Here is a 24,850-nt window from a genome sequence, read left to right as displayed (position 1 = left end):
AAAGTATACATTACTATCATGATAAACCACTTCTTGAAAGCAGCATACGGTACATTTAAGTCAATAATGCACAAGTAGGGGCCTTATGCACTAATCAATTTGAGTGGAGCTTTGTACGGGGGCACAAACTTTAAGCAATAGAGTATTTACCACCTTTGGTGGTACTGTAGCCATTTTCATGTGGATGTGGCCATAAATGTGTGTAAATGACCTCTTATAAAATAATGATTGGCACAGAAGCATATGCTTCGAATTGAAACACATTGGTATAGATATGTACACTGGCTCTAGGGCTAGTGTAAATCTACATGTCTGCCATTTATGCTAGTATTTTATAAAGACGAGTAGATGCTCCCAGTTACATACATGGGAAAAACATTCAACATAAAGGGATCCTATTCATGCTGTTCCTCAAATGTTGTATATATTATTGAAATCAGAAAATAAGTCGAAAGGTGCTATACCGGGGAGATGGAAGAGCTGCTAAAGATGAGAATCAACTCACACGGGCACCACATTAAAGCAGATAAAGATGACACCTTTGTAGTTAAGCATTTTTCATCACCTGGGATTGCATCAATGACTTTATGGTCAGAATACTGAAATAACATTATAACGATCCAGGAACGTAAGACCATTGAAGTTACAATGATGCAATATTTTGATGATATAGCACCCCTGGTGGTATAGTATAATATTACATTTTTTATTCTTATGTCACAGTAGAAATTATTTAGGGGCCCTCTTACTAAGGTGGGTAGGCACCTACACGTGTCCAACACGTGTCAAATTGGAACTATTGCCCAGCTACTGTGTGCCCCGGGTAATTCCATTTTTTATGTGCCCAAAACACGCGGTAGAAAATATTTTCTATTTTCTACTGCGTGGTGCTTAACTGGTGGTAATCAGCAGTTTACGTGCGCTGGCTACTTACTGCCCGGTTAGCACATGAGACCTTACCGCTAAGTCAATGAGTGGCAGTAAGGTCTCTGCTCGAAAATGGACACGCTGATTTTAATTTTGCCGTACATCTGTTTTCAGCCACAAAAAAAACACATGCCTACACCAGCGCAGGCTACTTTTAGGCGTTCCGTAGTAAAAAAAAAAGTCCCTTAGGGGTCCTTTTACAAAGGTGTGCTGAAAAATGGCTTGCAGTAGGGTAGGCGTGTGTTTTGGGCGTGCGCTGATTCATTTTTTAGAGCGCCTCTAAAAAAGACTTTTTTTTTTTTGCTGAAAATGGACGTGCGGCAAAATCAAAATTGTCGTGCGTCCATTTTGGGTCTGAGACCTTACCACCAGCCATTGACCTAGCGGTAAAGAATCCGGGCGGTAATGACCTGCACGCTTCCATTACACGTACCCGAAAATAAAAAATATTTTTCAGACGCGCATATCGGATGCACGCCAAAAATGAAATTATCACAAGAGTCACGCAGTAGTCATGCGGTAACTCCATTTTGGCGTGCGTTGGGCAGGTGTAGATGCTTACGCGCCTTAGTGAAAGGGCCCCTTAGTTTGCTCAATTAAACTCAACAGCAGACTAAGGGCTCCTTTTGCAAAAGCCATGCTAGCGATTCCCATGCAGCAAATATGGTAAACGGACATCAGAATCACTAGTGCAGCTTTATAAAAGGAGCCCTAAGGAATATACAAGAAAATAATAATTTATTTTAATTATCGGAAACATAAAAAATCATTATTAATTACCATAAAATTAATGTATTAAATTATGTCCAATAAAAAAGCTATCATCTTATTTTCTTTTCCATGTTTTATTTCTATTGATTACCCATAAAATTAATATAAATACATGAGAGTTTTACATATATTTTCAATTTAGTGCTCTAAAAAAATGCAACAATTATTCAAGATTCAAAGGCTCGAGTTATCTGCAGCAGGGCCCATTTTATTCCTATGGGCCCTGCTGCAGACAGCTCAAGCTAGGCTTTAGTAAAAGACCCCCTAGACACTTTAAATTTTGTTTCAATTTTTGTCTTCACAGGTATTTCAAATTGAGATAAACAATCTCAATATTAAAATGAATTACAGTTCAGTTACAGAAAAACATATATTAGTCTATCACTAATATTTTCACAATTAACTATGTGAATTTCCTCTCTGTCATAGTCTTGCAACATATCTCTGATAGACAGTGAAGTTTCAGAGTGTCCAAGGCAAGACATTTTATGTTGAAATCACTTTTATTAATCAGATACAAACAGAAATGCACAGCTAGTATCCAACTGTACATACCCTCTAAATCTTGACATATAGTGCTGCACATAAAAGATGGGTGTATTTTGCAAACAGATTAACCCTACCCTTCTTCCCCTACCCCTCTCTTTTGATGCACAATAAAATCATTTAAGACAACCAGGTTAATCAATGTTTTAGTATATGGCTATGCACTAGGGGGCCGAATATTTGGTGCAGCCCTAATTCAAAACTAGGGGCCCCCTTTACTAAAGTGTGCTAGCGTTTTTAGCACGTGCACAAAATTAGCGCATGCGGCTTAGTAAACAGGGCCCTAGGAATGGCACCTGGATGGTTAAATAGTGTTTTAGCAACTAACCATGGATATTCATCAGGAGATAACCAGTTATCTCCTACTGAATATCCACGGTTAGCAGCCAGCCAGTAACTGACTATCCAGCTTATTTTCGAAAGAGAAAGACGCCCATATTTCGACCCAAATCGGGAGATGGGCGCCTTTCTCTCATGGGCGCCCAAATCGGTACAATCGAAAGCCAATTTTGGGCGCCTCCAACTGCAGTCTGTCGCGGGAACGGACAAAGTAGATGGGGGCGTGTCGGAGGCGTGGTGAAGGCGGGACTGGGGCTTGTTTATCTGCCGAGCAGAGATGGGCGCGCTCGGCCGATAATGGAAAAAAGGATGCCAGAAGCAAGAATTTGGGTCACTTTTTTTGGACCTTTTTTTTTCACGAAGTCCACAAAAAGTGCCCCAACTGCCTAGATGACCACAGGAGAGAATCGGGGATTACCTACCCTGACTCCCCCAGTGGTCACTAACCCCCTCCCACCAAAAAAAAAGAACTTTAAAAATGTTTTTTTCCAGCCTGTATGCCAGCCTCAAATGTCATACCCAGCTCCATCACAGCAGTATGCAGGTCCCTGGAGCAGTTGTTAGTGGGTGCAGTGGACTTCAGGCAGGTGGACCCAGGCCCATCCCCCCCTACCTGATACACTTGTGCTGCTGCTAAATGGGAGCGCTCCAAACCGCCCCCAAAACCCACTGTACCCACATCTAGGTGCCCCCCTTCAGCCATAAGTGCTATGGTAATGGTGTGGAGTTGTGGGCAGATGGTTTTGGGGGGATTTGGGGGGCTCAGCACCCAAGGTAAGGGAGCTATGGACTTGGGAGGTATTTTAATTTTTTTTTAATTGTTACAAGTGCCCCCTAGGGTGCCCAGTTGGTGTCCTGGCATGTGAGGGGGGCCAGTGCACTACGAATCCTGGCCCCTCCCATGACCAAATGCCTTGGATTTATTTTTAATATGCAATAGAAGGCCATTACAAATCTTGGTAGCCTGAAACATAAATGAACCCTCCCTTACCATTTAAAATGAATATACGTGACAGAAAAATAACTCAGAATCAGTGAAGTCAGAAAACGGAATGAATTCTTATTCATTGGATATGTAATCAATGCAGCTAACATCTGGAACACAAGCCATTTAAAACCTTAAATATTGTACAAGCCATTTTAAATTCAACATACATTTGTATTGGCAACCAATAAAGTTGAATTAGAGACTGCCATTGAAATTCTTTTCATACTTCACATATATAGTTTGATATTGTCACCTTTTGCTCATTTCTGATCTGAAGAAGAGTCTGCCTTTGAAAGTTTGTTAATAAATATATTACATTAGTCCAATAAAAAAGGTATCACCTTATTTACTTTTTTTTATTTCTGATTATTATTCTTAACATAGGTATCTACTTGTCTTTATAAAATAACCTTAACATAGGCCACTTAAAAGGTGTTTTAACTAGGTGCTTCCTTATAAAATTACAAAATGGGAGAAGACATTTAGAGGCTCATTTTCAAAAGAGCAAAAGTCTCAAAAATGGCATAAAGTATTATTTGGATGTTTTTCTCCCCAAAACATCCACGTCACCTAGATTTGAGATGTTTTTTCTCTGCAGCGCATCCAAATCACAAGGGGGAGTTGTCATGGATTCATGTATAGTGAGCCCTTGGAACGCAGCCGGAGCAGACAAGTCACCTGTGCTGGCACAAGTCAGAAGTCAGAACAAGACAGGACTAGGCAAGGCAAGGCAAAGCAAGACTGTGCTAGACAAGACAGGACTAGGATAAACCAGGAGACTAGACAAGGCAAGACAGAGGTAACAAGGCAAAGATATAGTGGAATTAGAAAAGTTACAGAGAAGGACGACAAAAATGATAAAGGGGATGGGACGATTTCTTTATGAGGAAAAGCTGAAGTGGCTAGGGCTGTTCAGCTTGGAGAAAAGCCGGCTGAGGGGAGATATGATAGGTCTATAAAATAATGAGTGAAGTGGAATGGGTGGACGTGAATCGTTTGTTTACTCTTTCCAAAAATACTAGAACTAGGGGGCATGCGATGAAGCTACAAAGTAGTACATTTAATACGAATTGGAGAAAACTTTTCTTCACTCAACGTGTAATTAAACTCTGGAATTCATTGCCAGAGAATGTGGTAAAGGTGGTTAACTTGGCGGGGTTTAAAAAATGTTTGGAAAGCTTCCTAAAGGAAAAGTCCATAGACCATTATTAAATTGACTTGGGGAAAATCCACTGCTTACTTCTGGGAAAAGCAGCATAAAATGTATTGAACATTTTTGGGATCTTGCCAGGTATTTGTGACCTGGATTGGCCACTGTTGGAAACAGGATGCTGGGCTTCATGGACCTTTGGTCTGTCCCAGTGTGGCAATACTTACATACAGTAGACAAGACAAGGACAGGATCCAGATGAGGCAAGGAAAGCAAGGCAGAGGGCCATAACTGAAACCCAGGCAGGACAAGGCAAGACTCGGAACTAGATTAAAAGTGGGACAGAGACCCAGGCAAAACAAGGCAAGGTAGAACAAGGCAAGACACAGAACTAGATTAAAACTGGGTCCAGAAAAGGGCAATACAAGGACAAGGCAAGGACTGGATCCATACAGGATGGGACTGAATGAGACAAGACAAGGCAAGACTAGGCACAAAACATGGCAGACAAAGCAGGGCAGGAGCTAGGCAACAAGAACAAATAGAAGCAAGACAGGAGTGGAGGAATAGCCTAGTGGTTAGTGCAGTGGACTTTGATCCTGGGGAATTGAGTTCAATTCCCACTGCAGCTCCTTTTGACTCTGGGCAAGTCACTTAACCCTCCATTGCCCCGGTACAAAAATAAGTACCTGAATATATGTAAGCCGCTTTGAATGTAGTTGCAAAAACCTCAGAAAGGTGGTATATCAAGTCCCATTTCCCTTTCCCCTTTAGAGAAGGCAGTAGCCAGACTTGACATGGAAGGCACAGGAACCAGGAACAGACTTGGCTTGGCAGGATCAGGAACCAGACTTGGCTTGGCAACAGGAACAGACTTGGCTAGGCAGGATCAGGAACCAGGAACAGATGGCTTGGCAACAGGAACAGACTTGGCTAGGCAGGAACAGACTTGGCTTGGCAACAGGAACAGGATTCAGGAACAGACTTGGCTTGGCAACAGGAACAGACTTGGCTAGGCAGGAACAGGATTCAGGAATAGACTTGGCTTGGCAACAGGAACAGACTTGGCTAGGCAGGAACAGGATTCAGGAACAGACTTGGCTAGGCAGCAACAAGATTCAGGAACAGAATTGGCTTGGCAACAGGAAGAGGATTCAGGAACACTTGGTTTGGCAACAGGTACAGGATTCAGGGACATACTTGGCTTGGCAACAGGAACAGGATTCACGAACACTTGATTTGGCAACAGGTATAGGATTCAGGGACAGACTTGGCTTGGCAACAGAAACAGGGTTCAGGAACAGACTTGGATTAACAGGGACAGGAACAGAGCTTGGTTTTAGCAGAAAACAGAAACAGGGTTTTGACTTTAGCAGAAAGCAGGAGCAGAGCTTTGGCAACAGCAGAAAGCAGGAACAGGGTTTAACTGAAGCAAAAGTCTATAGCAGGGCTAGGGCTAGACTAAAAGCAGGAGCCAGAGGTACAGTCAAACTGTAACAGACACCAAGAGCAGGGTGTGGCTATAGAGCCAGGCTTTCAGGAACAAGGTTCAGACACAAGACACACAGAAACAAGGCTTTCAGGAACAAACAGAAACACAGTAAGCAGGAGCAAGACTACACAGGAGTAAAGCTTCAGGAACAAGGTTTACAAAAGCAAGGTTTTTCAGGTACAAGACTCAGAAACACAAGAACAAGCATTCAGAGACAAGATTCACAAGAACAAAGCCAGGTTAGAAACAAGGCATAGGAATAAAGCCAAACAGGACTTGGATCCAAACAGGGACCACGAAGACTGGAATGGGTGCTGGTTGAGTGGAAGGTGACAGAGGGTAGTGGTAAATGGAGCTCATTCTGAGGAAAAAGATGTTACCAGAGGTGTGCTACAAGGTTTGGCTCTTGGACCAGTTCTTTTAAACATTTTTGTACATGATATTGCTAAAGTACTGTCTGGGAAGGTTTCCTCTTTGCGGATGATACCAAAATCTGCAATACGGTAGACACCTCTGAATGTGTGGAAAACAGGAGGAAGCACTTAGCAAAACTAGAGAAATGGTCTGGCATTAAGATTTAATGCTAAAATATGCAGAGTCTTGCATTTGGACTGCAAAACCTAAGGGAATGGTACAGTTTAGGGGGTGAAGGACTTTTGTGTACAAAAGAGGAACGGGACTTGGGTGTGATCTTATGTGATGATCTTAAGGTGGCCAAGCAGGTAGAAAAGACAACAGCAAAAGCTAGAAGGATGTTTGGGTGCAAAGGAAGAGGTATGGCCAGTAGGAAAAAGGAAGTGAGGATGCCCTTGTATAACTGCTACTACTACTACTATTTAGCATTTCTATAGCGCTACAAGGCGTACGCAGCCCTGCACAAACATAGAAGAAAGACAGTCCCTGCTCAAAGAGCTTACAATCTAATAGACAAAAAATAAAGTAAGCAAATCAAATCAATTAATGTGTACAGGAAGGAGGAGAGGAGGGTAGGTGGAGGCGAGTGGTTACAAGTGGATACGAGTCAAAAGCAATGTTAAAGAGGTGGGCTTTCAGTCTAGATTTAAAGGTGGCCAAGGATAGGGCAAGACGTAGGGGCTCAGGAAGTTTATTCCAGGCGTAGGGTGCAGCGAGACAGAAGGCGCGAAGTCTGGAGTTGGCAGTAGTGGAGAAGGGAACAAATAAGAAGGATTTATCCATGGAGCGGAGTGCACGGGAAGGGGTGTAGGGAAGGATGAGTGTGGAGAGATACTGGGGAGCAGCAGAGTGAGTACATTTATAGGTTAGTAGAAGAAGTTTGAACAGGATACGAAAACGGATAGGGAGCCAGTGAAGCGACTTGAGGAGAGGGGTAGTATGAGTAAAGCGACCCTGGCGGAAGACGAGACAGGCAGCAGAGTTTTGAACCGATTGGAGAGGGGAGAGGTGAACAAGTAGGAGGCCAGCAAGAAGCAGATTGCAGTAGTCTAAACGAGAGGTGACAAGGGTGTGGATGAGGGTTTTGGTAGAGTGCTCGGAAAGAAAGGGGCGGATTTTACGGATGTTGTAAAGAAAGAAACGACAGGTCTTGGCGATCTGCTGGATATGAGCAGAGAAGGAGAGAGAAGAGTCAAAGATGACCCCAAGGTTTTGAGCTGAGGAGACAGGGAGAATGAGAGAGCCATCAACAGAAATAGAAAACGGGGGGAGTGGGGAGGTGGGTTTGGGGGGAAAAGATGAGAAGCTCGGTTTTGGTCATGTTTAATTTCAGGTGGCGTTGAAACATCCAGACAGCAATGTCAGACAAACACGCTGAAACTTTGGTTTGGATGCAAGGTGAGATATCAGGGGTAGAAAGGTAGATTTGGGAGTCATCAGCATAGAGATGGTAGGAAAAGCCATGGGATGAGATTAATGAACCAAGGGAAGAAGTGTAGATAGAAAAGAGGAGGGGACCAAGAACAGAACCCTGAGGTACGCCGACAGGCAGAGGGATAGAAGTAGAAGAGGATCCACCAGAGTGAACACTGAAGGTGCGGAGGGAGAGGTAGGAAGAGAACCAGGAAAGGACAGAGCCCTGGAATCCAAGTGAGGACGGGGTATCGAGGAGTATGCTGTGATCGACAGTGTCAAAAGCAGCGGAAAGATCAAGAAGAATGAGGATGGAATAGAGACCTCTGGATTTAGCCAGTAATAGGTCATTGGAGACTTTAGTAAGCCCAGTTTCGGTTGAGTGGAGAGGGCGAAAACCAGTTTGTAGTGGGTCAATAATAGCATGTGAGGACAGAAAATCAAGGCAGCGGCGGTGAACAGCACGCTCAACTAATTTGGAGAGAAAGGGAAGGAGGGAGATGGGTCAGTAATTAGAGGGACAAGTAGGGTCGAGTGAAGGCTTCTTAAGGAGAGGTGTGACCACAGCATGTTTAAAGGCAGCAGGGACAGTCGCAGTGGAAAGTGAGAGGTTGAGAATGTGACAGATAAAAGGAATAAGAGCAAGAGAGAAGGCTTTTTTTTTTTTTGTTACATTTGTACCCCGCACTTTCCCACTCATGGCAGTCTCAATGCAGCTTACATGGGGCAATGGAGGGTTAAGTGACTTGCCCAGAGTCACAATGAGCTGCCTGTGCCTGAAGTGGGAATCGAACTCAGCTCCTCAGTTCCCCAGGACCAAAGTCCACCACCCTAACCACTAGGCCACTCCTCCAGGTGGGTGGGAATGGGATCAGAGGAACAGGTGGTACATTTTGAGGAAGAAAGGAGAAGTGTAGTTTCCTCAATAGTAACTTCAGGAAAGGAGGAAAGGGAATGAGGGGGAGGAGAGAGAGGGGAACGGACTAGTGGAGGGAGAGGTGGCGAGGTAGAGAATGCAAGGTTTATCTTTTGAACCTTGTTGTGAAAGAATTCAGCAAGGGTCTGAGGAGATAATGAAGGGGGAGTTGGGAGAGGGGGCACCTTGAGGAGAGAGTTCAATGTGGTGAAGAGAAGTCGAGGGTTAGAGCCAACAGAGTTGGTCAGTTGGATATAATAATCCTGTTTGGCGCGTAAAAGAGCAGATTGGAAGGAGGTCAGCATGAACTTAAAGTGTAAGAAATCAGCAAGGGCCCGAGATTTCCGCCAGAGGCGGTCGGCGGAGCGGGTACAGGAACGTAGGTAGCGGATATTAGAAGTCAGCCAAGGTTGGGGTTTTGTACGCCTTATAGGGCGGGTATTCAAAGGTGCAAGAGTGTCTAAGGCAGAGGATAGAGTATTGTTGTAAGAAGAAACAGCCTCGTTGACAGACGTGGATGGTGCCACAGTAGAGAGGAGGTTTGAAACATGGGAGGATAGAGATGAAGGGTCAATATCGTGAAGATTCCTAGATAAATTAGATAAGATAGGACGGGACTGGGAGGGAGGAGATTTAAGTGTGAAAGTTATAAGATGGTGATCAGAGAGGGGAAGATCAGAGGCAAGGAAACTAGAGACTCTGGTATAAGTATAAGACTCTGGTGAGACCTCATTTAGAATATGGTGTACAATTCTGGAGACCGCACCTTCAAAAAGATATAAACAAGATGGAGTCGGTCCAGAGGGCGGCTACTAAAATGGTCAGTGGTTTTTTTGATAAAGCGTATGGGGACAGACTTAAAGATCTCAATATGTATACTTTGGAAGAAATGCAGGAGAAGGGAGATATGATAGAGACATTTAAATCCCTACACAGCATAAAAACTCAGGAGGCGAATCTCTTTCAATTGAAAGGAAGCTCTGGAACGAAGTGGCATAAGAAGAAGGTGAAAGGAGATAGACTCAGAAGTAACTTAAGGAAATACTTCTTCATGGAAAGGGTAGTCAATTCATGGAACAGTCTCTCAGTAGAAGTGGTGGAGACAAACACAGTATCTGAATTCAAGAGAGCTTGGGTCAAGAACATAAGATTAAGAGAGTGATAGGGAGAGTAGATGGCATGGATGGGCAGACTGGATAGGCCATATGGTCCTTATCTGCCTACATTTTTCTGTGTTTCTATGTTTAATTTACTTAAGTCAAAGCTTGTGTTTCAGGTCAAACGATTGCTCATAATTGTGTTAGTTATATATGATACTGAATCCCTCATCATCAACTTCTGATTTTTGTATCCCCAAGTTATTCAGCATGAATTGCTGTAGCAGATGTCAGGTTTGAGTTTGCAACTATCATGTATATACTGTACCATCTTAGCCTAAATCGAAAAAAAAAAAAAAAACTTCTAATCTGTTAAAAAAAACTGACAAACTAGCTGTATATTAGCTACAGCCTAAAAATATTAGTTAAAAATAAAAGAAGGCAAGTGCATTTTTGTTATACATTTATTTTGTCACAATTTGCTATTAGATCAAAAATAGAAAAATTCTAAATGGAAATTGTTCTCTGTCATTTTGACTCTGTACTCCTGAGCAGAACTGGAAAGAAAATGAGAAGTGACAGTTGCTCTTTGAACAAATACCTATTCAGTGTACTTTGTTAACATTACTGCTTTAATTTTGGCTATGATTCCATACCTCTTATCCTGATCCTCTTGAATTTCAGCCAGTTTATTAACAGGCAGCAGCCTTTTCTCTCGTGGGACCTGAAAAGAGTGACATGCATCAGTATATGATATATACCATGGAGGTTTTACGAACAGAGGCTGTTGTGGGTGCAAGTTCATAGAAGGACACCCCTCCCAGGTATAATTCTTTGGCTTCCTTCCTGAAAAAAAGGGAAGTATCCAGTATCCACGCTCTGTTGTAAAGCTATTAACTGTTATCTCCTTCCCTAGATATAATCATTATTGGAGCTGACCTCTGATTTTCAACATTATCTGGATAATACCACTGAAAATCTTTAATGACCACACTGGAACTATCTAGATAGTGCTGGGTTGGTCTGGGGGCACCACTATAAGTTATCTGGCTACCGCTAATATTCAGTGACAGTAGTTTGCTGTCTTTAACTTATCTAGATATTTATCCGGGTACTGACACTGAATATCAGTAGTATTGGGATAACTTCCAGTAGCCACCATATATTCGGATATTCAGCACCAGTATCTGGATGTGGCCCGACACTGAGTATCCAGGTATAAATTTAAATGCTATAGTCAGTTTGAATTCAATGCTTACTGCAGTGTTTAAATATCGGGGGGGACCTATTTTATCTATGTGCCTTAATAAAACAGGCTTCCAGATCCTTCTGCAGCAGTGCACAAAAGCCTATGCACAAAACTATTTTCAGTTGCTGGGATCCACGGTGACGGCATTAAAGCTGGTGCCCTAGATAAATGCACATATAAAGCCCCTCCAGAGGTTGCTGCTATCCAGGTGATCGCCCCGATCTCAAAACTATGATCTCCATCTCCCCCTGCAGGGGACAGAAGAGAGTTGGAATGGTGGCAGACTCTTGCTCACTTGCACACCAGGAAGCTTTCTAGTCCATCAACCAGTTGGAAGCCAGGGCGATGTACTTACCCAGAGGAGATTTTCCCACTGGTAGTGGGAGCAACGATGTATGTGATGTTGGATAATGCTATGACCGTAGCTTATCTCAACAAGCAAGGGGGTAGCAGGAGCTCTTAGGTGGAGTTAAAGGTAGCCCTACTCTGCCCGTAGGCTGAACCCATTTGATGGCACTGTCCACAGTGCACATCGTGGGAGGTGACGTCGTCTAAACAGATTCCCTCGGTCCATGGAAAAGCAATCAGAGGGTTAGCGATGGAAGGTGTTAAATGCATGTAATGGAAGTGAATTTTAAAGACTGTTTTTCAACTCTGTCTTTGACTGAAAGTAACTTTTCCTGTAAATACAAAAATAAGTTGGAATGCAGAAGATAAGGCACAGTTCTAACTAATTTGGTTGTGAAGGGGAGGATGGCACTTGTTTTTCCGGGCCCAGCTTGGCCACCTGGACTTGGGAAAGCATGTGACCACGTTCCCACAGTACCTAAGCAGAGAAGCATTCTGTAATTTTCCCTAGCTCTGAACATGAGCTCACAGCCTAATAAAAAGGGACGGCTTGTCACAGCAGAGTGGGGGTTCATCTGTGAACAGACATACTGATGCTCCCCCCGCTGCCGGATCGCTGTTCAAAATGGCCGCCGATACTTACAAGGGCGGCCTCCAAGACTTCAGCAGAAGTCTCGCGAGATCGCCATTGGAAGTCTCGGCGGCCATTTTCAACAGTGATCAGGCAGCGGGGGAGCGTCAGCGCCAGCAGCGGGCAGGCAGGACCGTGGATCTTTCCTGCCTGCCCTGAAGATTTCGTTACACAACCTGGGTGGATGAAGGAGAAGCAGGTAAGAGAGCAGGGTCGCTGGACATGGGTGGCTGGAAGGGGGAAAGGGGGAGAGCAGGGTCGCTGGACATGGGTGGCTGCAGGGGGGCAGGGTGAGATGATAGTCGCCGCTGGACATGGGTGGCTGCAAGGGGGGCAGGGGGAGAGGAGGGTCGATGGACATGGGTGGTTGCAGGGGGGTGCGAGGAGGGTCGCTGGACAGGGGTGGCTGGAGGGAGGGGTGAGGGGGAAGGGGGGGTCTCAGACCATAAAGGGAGGGGGGAGGGGGCACACACTCACACTCACTCTCTATCACATACACTGTCTCTGACACACTCTCTATCACACTCTACATCTCTCACACACACTGTCTTTCAAACATACACTCCGAGGAAAACCTTGCTAGCGCCCGTTTCATTTCTGACAGAAATGGGCTTTTTTTTACTAGTATATTTTTTTTTTTTATTCAGTGCAGAAAGCTACTTTTTTGTCTAGCACCCTCAATGATGCCCTCCTAGAACCCACAGATTTGAAGTACTTGAGTCATTTTCAGGCACCATCTTTGTTTCCTTATATTTTTTTCTGATTTATGTGCGACTCTGTTTCTTTATGCTCCCCTCCCTAAACTGTAGACTAACAACAGTTTGTGAAAATTTATGTTTTCCTATATTTCATAATTACTTGATTTAACTTTGCTTCATATACTGTTAATTTCTTTAGTGATAAGCTTGAAGTGATAATTTTCTAAATCGATAAATAAACCGTTTAAAAAAAAATCTTATTCTAATATATTTACAATGATCGTGTTTGTGATCTTCCCTGACTATTTTTATGTGGATTTAATAATCTACACTAAACTTTGCATTCTATAAAAGACTAGCCGTTAAGCCCATTAAAACGGGCAAGTTTTTTGTTCTAAATGTAATAATTCTCACCTCCATCCATCAATGTCCAGCAACCCTCCTCTGTCCCTGCCCTCCCCTCCCCTCCATCGAGCATTGTCCAGCAACCCTGCAGTCTCCCCTGCCCTCCCCCCCATGTCCAGCAGCCCTCCTCTATCCCCTGGCCACCAACCCTCCTCTCTCCCCCTGCCCTCCCCCCCCATATCCAGCAAACCTCCTCTCCCCTGCCCTCCCCCCATGTTCAGCAACCCTCCTCTCTCCCCTGCCCTCCCCCCATGCCCAGCAACCCTCCTCTTTCCATTGGCCTCCCCACCCCGTCCACCAACCCTGCTGTCTCCACTGCCCTCCCCCCATGTCCAGCAACCGTCCTCTCCCCTGCCCTCCCCCCATGTCCAATGTCCAGCAACCCTCCTCTTTCCCTTAGCCTCCCCCATCCACCAACCCTGCTCTCTCCCCTGCCTTCTCCCCATGTCCAGCTACCCTCCTCACCGGTGCTCCCTCCCCCCTCCGTGCCGGGCCCCCTGCACTGACATGACAGCACCTCTCACCACCGTGTGAAAGCGCTGCAGACAGCAGAAGATCGATCTTCTGCTACCTGCAGCGCTTTCACACGGAGGTGAGAGGCGCTGTCATGTCAGTGCAGGGGGCCCGGCACAGAGGGGGGCGGGAGCAGCGGCAGCAACGTCGGGGAGGGGGGTAGAGGTTGGTGCTTCTGCAATCTCGGCGACCTCCATTACGTTCGGCCTGTTCTGTACTCTCCGCCCCTCACCCCGCTTCTTGATCTCGGCGACCTCCATTACGTTGAGCCTGTTCTGTACTATCCGCCCCTTGCCCCGCCTCTGACTCCTCCTTCTTTCTGGTTCTGGAGCTGGTGGATTTGGCATATATAATAGTACAGCTTTCCCCATGTTCCTGGCAGGAAACTGAAAGCAAAGACAGAGGTTCAGACTGAGAAGATGGAGCTGGGAGAATGGAGGGAGGCGAGGGGCAAAGAGGGTAGACAAGCCAATATAACTAGGGGTTTTCAATTTTGATTTATCACGACTATTCTATTTATTCTGTCCATTTCATAGAATTCAAATAATGCTTCTTTTGACATTAATTTATCATACACTCACAATGGGGTGACACTGGAAAGCAATAAGCTGGACCATAGTGTTCCTTCATTATAGACCAGCAGTTTATTACGCACCTCAATCTCATAAAAACTGACATAAAACATAAATTCTAAACTTGGTCTCTGGATTTCAATTGAGTAATAATTCTCAGTGGAGGGGCTACTTACTTCATTTTGCCTTAAAGTACCATCTTGAGGAATGGAAAAGCTCATAAATCAGTCAGGGGCTCTTTACAAAGTGTCGGTAAGCCCAACGTGGTCTTACTGCACGCTAAAATGGAACTACCACTGGCCCAACATGGCCTCCAGCGGTAGTTCTAGCTCAAGTGTGCACCATTTCCGGCATGTTGTTAAAAAGGTATTTTTTTCTAGCACTGCCCTAACCCGGTGGTAATCAGGCATTGCCGCACTGCCCGGTTACTGCCGGGTTATTGTGGGAGCTCTTACTGTCACCTCAATAGGTGGCGGCAAATGCTCCCCGCTGCAAGGCCATGCGATGAGAGTTATCTTGCCGCATGGCTGTTTTTTGGCGGGGGGGGGGGGGCGAGCATTCTACCCTTTGCGGTAAAAAAAGGCCCTGGCACGCAGGAAAAATGGCCCCTGCTGCTACTGCAGGGCCCTTTTTCCAGCAGCTCGGTAAAAGGACCCCTCAATGAATTAACACTACATTACTTGCAGGACTAATATATTTTTTTTATTATTATCATTATTGTGTTTTTGCAATACTTGTCACATTGATGCTGGGAACAATCATATTCAAAATTCATTTCAGCTTATAAGATTTATTAATAGCCGCTTGCCAGAACCTAAATAAATCTATTCCTCTAAACTGGGCAAATGGCACGATCTAGTCATCCATGACCTGAGACAAACAGTAAGCTTGTCCACTAAGGTTTGGACAAATTCTTGAAGGAAAAGTCCATAAAGCATTATTAGCCAGGTAGACCTGGCACTGAAACTATGAGAAACAGATCTAATTTTTGGTATGTGCCAGATACTTGTGAGCCAGACTGGCCTCTATCAGAGACAGGATGCTGGGCTCAGTGAACCCTGATCTGAGAGGGCATGGCTTATCTTATATTTTTATGGGTGTGCTAGGATCCCTGAGTGAGTTCTGCTAACTGCTGCAGGACAGTAAGAGCTCAATGCTAGTACCTCTGTTGTCAGGATGCCTGAATAATCTGGAGGCACTGTAAGGAGTCGGCATGATTCTCCTTTCCTGAGCAAGACTCCCTCTACAAGCAACTTTATGCAACAAGGTTATCTCTCAGAGAACCAGTCCAACTACTATCTTGGATCACCCAAATCTAGTCAGACTCCAAGTGGGAAATAACATCTCTAATACATCATTAATCATGCACCAATGGGATAGGAGTGATAAACATTTTGGTGTGTAGCCAGACAGAAGCACACTGTTGAACTTTAACCTGTAGGGACAATGAAACATTTTTTTTCTAAAGAATAAAGATATCTCCTGTGTCCTGGGACCTGCTGTCAGAAACTGGACCCTGAAGTCTGAATACCCCTAACATAAACTGGGGGAGAAGAGATAATCCCTGATAGTGCCTACAGGTATAACAACTGTAAATAGATTCTTTTCTAAATCTTTCATTTCCATGTACTTCAGAAAATTAAACTAAGTCCCTGAGAATGAATTCAGTGTGGAGTAACATTAGTTAGAATTTGTTTATTTATTTATTTATTTAAAAAGTCAGGTACTACAAATATGAGCATGAGACATGGTGACAATACAATTTAATGAAAATATAAAAATTACAACCTGCAACTACTACTTATCATTTCTATAGCGCTACTAAACAAACGCAGCACTGTACACTGCACATAAAGAGACAGTCCCTGCTTGACAGAGCTTACAATGTAATTAGGACAGACAAACAGGCCAAATAAGAGATAAGGGAATTACTAAGGTGGGAATGATAAAACATGAGTACTGAACAAGTGAGTAAGGGTTAGGAGTTAAAAGCAGCATCAAAAAGGTGGGCTTTTAGTCTAGATTTGAAGACAGCCAGAGATGGAGCTTGACGTACTGGCTCAGGAAGTCTATTCTAGGCATATGGTGCAGCACAAATGACTATAAACCAAACTGCTCATTCCAAAAGATTCAAGAACCAAGCCCACCCCATAACTTGGGAACAAAACAATTGGTTACAAAAACTCCAAATCAATTCAGTTCTCAGTTCCAACAGAAGCTTATTCAATAACATCAGTGCAGTAACTGAGAATACCCAGGCACAGTGTGAAACATATACTTCCTCTGGTAGTCCAATTCACTTATCTTTAAGATCTATTACGAAATGAACACATAGGCTTATGCTAAACGGCAGCAGCTAATATGATTTTTTTTTCAAGGCTCTTTGTAAAAGGCTAAATAGTAGTGTGATGGAGCAGACTGCACCAACGTGATACATCTGAGTCCAATATTGTTATAGTTTAATGTAAATTTGCTATACTGGCTATTTTAGACAAAATATTCTCACTCAACGATCTCTAGCTAGCTAATATGTTAATGTGATATTGTTTAATGTATACTGAAGTTATTACTAAATTACATTTAACATACTGTCAAATATAAACTGCTTAGAACTTGTTGGTAAAGTGGGTTATAAATGCCAAAATACATTAAATTAAAAAGTCTAGAAAGTTTATATATAAAATTATAAAAGTATAAGAACTCCAATTCATAATAAGAAATTGAGAAAGCCAATCAGAGAGTTAAAATCTAACACATTCAACCAAGCCAAGAAAACAAATGTGTAGGTTTTTTGTTTTTTTTAATTAGATTTATCAGATGTATTTGTTTGTTGTTATATACCTCCTGGGGCTGGTAGAGCATGCTGGGGTGAGAATACTGAAAGCCTAAATCTCCGCATTATTCCAGGAAACTGGGCTGCTTGCCATCCTTCTCAAGTCTCTCTCTGCACATCCCAGGCCTGGACCAGTTGCTACTGTACAAAAGGGCAACATGATAATAGAATCGCAGCTGACAGCAACACCATGGATCCCACAATGGCAAGCTCAGCAAAAGTGCAGTGACAAGGTTGCCACGAGCCTTGACTTCTCTTATCCCCACAGGCTGCTGCTTACATTTTTATTTACATACATGAAAATACCAAATAACACAAACTGTTTCATTTTGTATTATTTGAAAACAAAATGCTAACAAAGTATAACTTTAATTTCATTTTATTATGCGGGTTAACAGGTAGAAATGCTTATGGGTGGGTGGGAGGGAGAGTAAGAGTCAGACTTCATGGACAGAGAGTGGGAAGCAGTCTAATTATCCTATACCTCTTGTGGTGGAGTATGCGGAATAATCCCAGTTCCCCTTATTTAGTTATGACATTTATATCCAACATTATCCTGAAAATAAGCTGGAGTTCAATGTGGCTTACAGTTTAGATTAAAAACACATAGTTTGAAGTTCAACAATAGTGATATAGTATAATGAAGTGGCTGACAGTAATAGATTAGCAAATAAACTACAAATAGATTCGCAATACAGAATAAAAGAGACAAGATTATCAACTGGTTATTGTTATATTAACTAATGTAATGAATTCTGGAATGTACTGGTGAAGAAATTAGTTTTTAGCAATTTTCAGAACTGTCATTAATTAAGATGAAATCTAATAGATTTTGGGAGAGCTCCAACATTTGGTTCCAATATAGGTGGAATCAGCAGAAAGCACTGGTCTATATACCACATCTCTAAAATTTGGTGGACGAAGTATGAGAGGGTCCCTGGTTCCAAGGAAGGCTTTATGTGAAGATATTTCTATTAAATAGTTCATATAATCTGGATGTTGGGTCCCCTGTCTGACTGATGTCATTTACTGCTTAAAGATAAGGGTAAGGGAAATGGGACTTGATATACTGCCTTTTTGAGGTTTTTGCAACTACATTCAAAGCGGTTTACATATATTCAGGTACTTATTTTGTACCAGGGGCAATGGAGGGTTAAGTGACTTGCCCAGAGTCACAAGGAGCTGCAGTGGAATTGAACTCAGCTCCCCAGGATCAAGTCCACTGCACTAACCACTAGGCTACTCCTCCACTCCACAGATAGACTTTGCTGCCCACTTTAGTCTTCAGCAACCAGCAGAAATGAAGTCCCAATAAACTGAGCCTCAGGACCTCAAGGTGGCAAAACAATGTGACAATGCAATGACCAAAGCCAGAAAGATGCTAGACTGGATATAAAGAAGTGCTTCAGTGTGCGAAGGAAGAGCGGGATTTGGGGTGATTGTGTCTGATGACCTTAAAGCTTTCAACAGGTAGAAAAAGCAACAGCCAAAGCCAGAAGGATGCTTGGGTGCATAAAGAGAGGCATGACCAGCAGGAAAAAGGAGGTGATAGTGCCATTGTATAAGTCTCTGGTGAGGCCCCATTTGGAGTACTGCGTGAAGTTCTGGAGACCGCACCTACGGAAAGATATAAACAGAATGGAATCGGTCCAGAGGGTGGCTACAAAATTAGTAAATGGTCTTGATTGCAAAAATTATAGGGACAGACTTATGAACCTCAACATGTATACGCTGGAAGAGAGGAGGGGGAGAGGAGACATGATAGAAACGTTTAAGTATCTCAAGGGCATTTATGTATTGGAAGAGACCCTTTTTCAAATGAAGGAGAGCTCTGGAATGAGGGGGCATATGACAAAGTTAAGAGGGAATAGGCTTAGGAGTAACCTAAGGAAGTTTTATTTCACAGAAAGGGTGGTGGAGGCGTGGAATGGCCTCCCGGTGGAGGTGGTGGAGTCTAAAACTGTTCCAGAATTTAAAAAGGCATGGGGTAAGCATGTGAGATCGCATAGGAACAGGTAGAATTGGGGGTTACAGAGGATGGGCAGACTGGATGGGTCATGTGGCCTTTATCTGCCATCATGTTTCTATGTTTCTATAACCAGCAGAAGAAAGGATAGGTTAATGCCTCTGTACAAGTCATTGGGTGAGGCCCCACTTGGAATATTGTTTTTAGTTTTGGAGGCTGTATCTCATTAAGGCAGACCTGCCAAGTCTACCGCAATGAGCAGAAACTCCCACTTTTGCAGGTCATCTCCCGCACTCCAGCTGGGGAGAGTAACCCCCCCCCCCCCCCCCCCCCCCCCCACTCAGCAGTCTCAAGGTAGGAAGTCATTTTGCTCCTCGTCTATCTCTTTCCTCCACCCACAATCTGGCATTCTTCCCTCTCCCCCCCCCCCCCCACCCTCGTCCGGCCATCTGTCACTCCCTCTGACTGCCAAGCTTGCAATTTTATTGCCAGCAGTGGCAGCACTCCACCCATGCTGTCTCCAGCCAGTCTGCGGGGCCTTTCCTCTATCAAGTCCCACCCTCCAAAAACAAGAAGTTGCATCAGAGGGGCGAGACCTGGCCAGAAACAGCATGGGTGGAGTGTTGCTATTGCTAGTAATCTAATGCAAGCTTGGAGGTCAGAGGGACCAGGGGGTGAGGCAGCTTGATGCCGGGACCTGCAGGGGATAGACTGGATCCACAAAGGGTGGGGAGAAGAAAATAGAAGAGAGAATGAGAAGAGGTTGGATTCCTGGGGAGGAGGGGAAGGAAGAAGGGAGGCGAGACAGAGATGTTGCACCCAAAAAGAAGTCTGGAGGGAGGGAAGAGAGAAGACATGCCGGTCCCAGGGGGGAGAGGGACAGGAGGGAAGGAAGACAGAGGGAGAATACTGACCCCAGGGAGAGGAAAAGGAGACATGCTGCCTCAGGGGAAGGGAGGAAGAGAGATACAAACATTCTGATAGTGGAAGGAGGGAAGGTGGTGTGGGAGAATTAGGAAAAGTGAGAGGTGATGTGAGACGTGGTAAGGGATAAGGGACACAGAGGGCAATGGATGGTGATCATGGAGAAAAAAGAAATGTCAAAATGCATGAGACCACGGCAAGAGTTAAGAAAAAAGCAGAAACCAGAGCCTGGGACAGCACAATTAGAAAAATAAAGTGACAGACAACTAATAATAATAATTTTATTTTCTATTTATTGAATAGAATATGTCAGTTTTTGAAAAGCAACATCTGCCAGATCCGGTGTAGACATGGCTGGGGCCCATGAAAAAAAACATTTACTGGCCTGAAATCGCCAGCTTTGGGATAGGCCACTCTTCGTATCTCTGCTCCACTGGCAGCAGGAGACATGTTAATAAAACATAATCTTCTGTTATCGGAGGACCAGTCTTGTGATAAGAGCTTCAAAATCTTACAACTCTTATCACAATACTGGTACTGTGACACCAAGTAATGTCATTTTATTAAAGCATCTCCTGCTGCTGATGGAGGGGGAAGTGGCTTGTTGGTGATGCAAAGAATTGGAGGAAGAGAAGACTGTGGAACCAGGAAGTGGAGTAGGTGGGACTGGGGCAGAATGGGCGGGGCTGGAGGCATGTCCCAAAATCTCCCTTTCAAAACTTGGACCCCCTTTGGCAGCTCTGTTAAGGACATAAGAAGACCTGAAGTGATTCAGAAGAATGAGACAAAAATGGTATGGGGTTTACATCAAAAGACGTATGAGAAGGGACTGAAGACCTGAATATATATACCCTAGAGAAAAGGAGACAGGAAAGATATAATAGATGTTTAGGTACTTGAAAGATTTTAATATACAAACAAATCTTTTCAGAAACAGGGAAGCAGTAGAACTAGAGAACATGAATTGAGACTGCAAGATGGAAATTTAGTATATAACATTAGAAAATACTTTTTCATGGAGAGGGTGGAGGCTGCCTGGAATGCCCTCCCAGTGCAGGCGGTAGGGAAAAAATAGTAACTGATTTCAAAAACACATGGGATAAACGCAGAGGATCCCTATATAGAAAGAGCATGGAATCAATGTAACACTTAAATGTTCTTCACACTTTAGAAGGGTGTAACCTGCATAGAGCAGCAGATACAACTCTGGCCGCCTTGTTAGGCAGACTGGATGGAGGTGTTTATCTGCCTTCATTTACTATACTACTATGAAAAACTAGTCAAATGCATTTCTATGGGAGCGACATTCCAGCTGCTGCTGCAGCATAGAAACAATAAAATACACCAGTTAGGGAACTGCTTCTTTCAAACTGCCCTTGCCTAGGTTCTCCTTCCTTGGTCACAGACACACCCAGAGACAGCACCAATACAGTCACACAAAAGGGTTGGAAATAATTCCATTAGCTATGCTCCACTTGTCTTCCCCACATTTCTATTGAGCTGCTTTTTTAGTCATCGTGGTGGTGATTTCTGAGGGGCTAAAGAAGCCTGAGAGGAAGCCTAGAGAGCTTGGGTGTTCAGGAGAGGGGTATTCCTATTATAGTGTTCCTTTCATCACATCTAATGTGAAATGTATCCTATCTTGAGAATACATGACTGTGGCAACTGATGTTATTTATTTTGGAGAAATGGCAGCTTTAATTATAAACACACATTAAGGGTCATTCCATTGATTCAGACTGCAAGGGTTCTCAACACAGTCCTCGAGACACACCAAGCCACTCTGGTTTTCAAGATATTCACAATGATTACACAGGAGATAGATTTGCATGCACTACCTCCACTGTATGCAGATCTATCTCCTATATATTCATTGTGGATATCCTGAAAACCCAACTGGTGAAAACCTCTAGGTTGATCAGGGAGATCTTTGTTCCTGGTCCTGGTTTATGCTCCTGGAGCCAACTGGGTATGCAACACAGACATCCTTCACAACCTTAAAGGAAGAAGTCCTAAGCATTGCATAACATTGACATCCAATAGTTCATCTTGAGTCTGGCATGTACCAACATCCAGAAGGAATAACAATCCTTGATTCTGTATGATGAATTTAGCAGAATATCACATTTTACTAAGAATGGGAATAAATGCCCTAGTGGCAGTTGTGAAATACAGATGTTGGTGCCACAGCCCGGTTCTGATTTACCTGAAAGCCCAAAGGAGGAGGAGGAAACTGTCAGACTTAAAAAAAAAAAAAAGTTAGGAGGACAACGTAATAATTTTATCTACCTTGTAATAATCATACAGTAAGCCAAGAGCAGCAGCACTGTCTTCATCTCCATTAATGCTCATCATGGCCTTCGTAGCTGCTGTCAATGGGTTTTCAAGGTAGGACTTCCAGGCTTCATCTTCACTTGTGTAGGCTCGTCTACTGTTGAATGCAGTATCATTAGGAACCAAGACTACGAGCCTTTTGTTGCTGTAAAACACAAGCGATATACAAGACTAAGGTCAGCAGATATTACCTTCTGGTGTCTCATGATTACATTTTGTAATGCATAATATTTTGTTTATTAGAAAGGACAAGAAAAAAAAAGTCTTCTTGATAACAGCTATGCAGTTTCAGTAGAGTCTTAATCAAATGCTTATCCTCATGAATGGAAATAGCCTTGCCAGCAGCTCATCAAAATGTCTATAATGTGGCACCTGCCACAACCCTAATTCCCTGAGACACTGTGGTGGCGCTGTGCACTCACCAGGTCACCCAAAAGACAAGAGAGGGGGAGGGATGGAAAGATGGGAAAAGAAGTGGGGAGAGAGGATGGGAAGTATGAAAAAAGGAAGGAAGAGAGGGGGCAAAGGAACGGATAGCAAAAGCAAAAATGAAACTATAAAAAAGTTATATAGAGCACTCACACATTTTTCCACTGACTGCTAAAAATTCTGTCTGACACTCCACTTTTCAAAGTACTTTTTCACCCCTGCTTAACCTGATATCTTTCACTTTTGAAGCCAGACTCCCTATGTTTGAGTAAAGTTTATGGCAACTCTCATCCGGGCAACTGTCATAACTCATCTCTGCATTTGGAGTTTCTAAAAATGATAATATTTATTATAATGTAATATCATCTATTTCCTTACATTTATTTTATTTTATTACACTCCAGATTCTTTATAGGTATAATACTTGAATGTTGTAATTAAAATTTACAAAAATAAATCATTTTTAAAAATTACCATCTTTTCAAAAAATGCCATCTAAGGTGGCATACAGTACATATATTTATTTATTTTTAAACTTATACCCCACTTAAAAAGAAAAGTAAGGGCCCTGTTTACTAAGCCCTATAGGCGCACTAGCGTTTTTAGCCCCTGCTAACAATTAGCATGTGCTATCGCTAGAGACACCCATAGGAATATATGGGTGTCTCTAGCAATTAGCAAAGACTAAAAACATTAGCACACCTTAGTAAACAGGGCCCCTAAGTAGCTTACAATTCAAACATACACAATTTAAAACAATACATAACAAAAAAACACTATAAAGTCTACTCAGATTGCCTTAAAAAAACACACCTTAAAAAAATGCCAGCAAAACCAACATGTTTTCAGCACTTTTTTAAACTGAGAAAAAGATGCACAGAAATGAACATACCCTGGAAGCTTGTTCCATAGTACCAGTCCCGCTATGGAAAATGCGCATGCAGATGTTTCAACATAATGACTCTTATTCAGATCTGGCACATTCACATGTTTACTGAAGTCAGACCGTAAATTCCGCTGCGGCTTATTCAATTTACTATTTACTTTAAAATACCAGGACATGGACTGATACAAACTCTGATAAATCAAGGTTAAAATCTTATATTGAATCTGGTATTGTACTGGAAGCCAACAGTAAGAGAAGATGGACATAACATAGTAACATAGTAGATGACGGCAGAAAAAGACATGCACGGTCCATCCAGTCTGCCCAAGAAGATAAATTCATATGTGCTACTTTTTTTTTTTTTTTTGTACTGTCCTCTTCAGGGCACAGACCGTATAAGTCTGGCCAGCCCAAAAGATGTGGAGGATAACTTTATAATAGATCGCCTAATTTGGAAGTCCGAAGAGGTGCCTATTTTGAGGCAATTTTCAAAAGACAGATGGGGCCCTTTGACTAAAAAGTGTGGTAACATTTTGCACTTACTTTGCTGGATTCTATATATCGTGCCTAGCATTCAGCGCCTAAACCTATGCATATTCCCTAACAATGCTTGTAATTTAATTGGCTTAAACCAATCAATGTTGTTAACTGCATTTAACAAGCAATAATGAGCACTAATTGGCAATAATTAGAATTTACGCGCATAACTCACTAAGTGTATGCTATAACTCACTACGCCTAAATTCTAATGCACACATCCAAAAAGGGGTGTGGTTATGGCCAGGGAAAAGGGCATTTCATGGGCATTCCCAAATTTACACACGTTGTTATAGAATATGGCCCAGTCCACGTAAATCTACGTGCAGGGATTTATGCCACGTTTTCATTGGTGTAAATGGATGCGCAAAGTTTTAGGCACTGGGATATCAACTAAGCGTATTCTATACACCGCACCCCCCCTTCCGCTGCCAACCCGCCAGGGACCCCAACCCCCGCCAGCCGAGGTCCT

The 24,850-nt window shown here is 43.2% G+C and overlaps 1 protein-coding gene across 1 annotated transcript in view; it reads right to left on the bottom strand.

Annotated features, from left to right (window-relative positions):
- GRHL2 (grainyhead like transcription factor 2) overlaps nt 1-24,850 on the bottom strand; it is a 296,136-nt gene that overhangs the window by 208,233 nt on the left and 63,053 nt on the right. The window contains exons 2-3 of the mRNA XM_030217442.1: nt 22,482-22,671; nt 10,710-10,777 (exon numbers count right to left, since the gene is read on the bottom strand). Coding sequence (XP_030073302.1) covers nt 10,710-10,777; nt 22,482-22,671 — 258 coding nt within the window. The remainder of the gene's footprint in view (nt 1-10,709; nt 10,778-22,481; nt 22,672-24,850) is intronic.

The sequence above is a fragment of the Microcaecilia unicolor genome, chromosome 1 (assembly GCF_901765095.1).
Source record: "Microcaecilia unicolor chromosome 1, aMicUni1.1, whole genome shotgun sequence".
Classification (NCBI taxonomy): Eukaryota; Metazoa; Chordata; class Amphibia; order Gymnophiona; family Siphonopidae; genus Microcaecilia; species Microcaecilia unicolor.
Note: the sequence above shows the minus strand (reverse complement) of the source record. Positions and strands in the feature narration are given on the sequence as shown.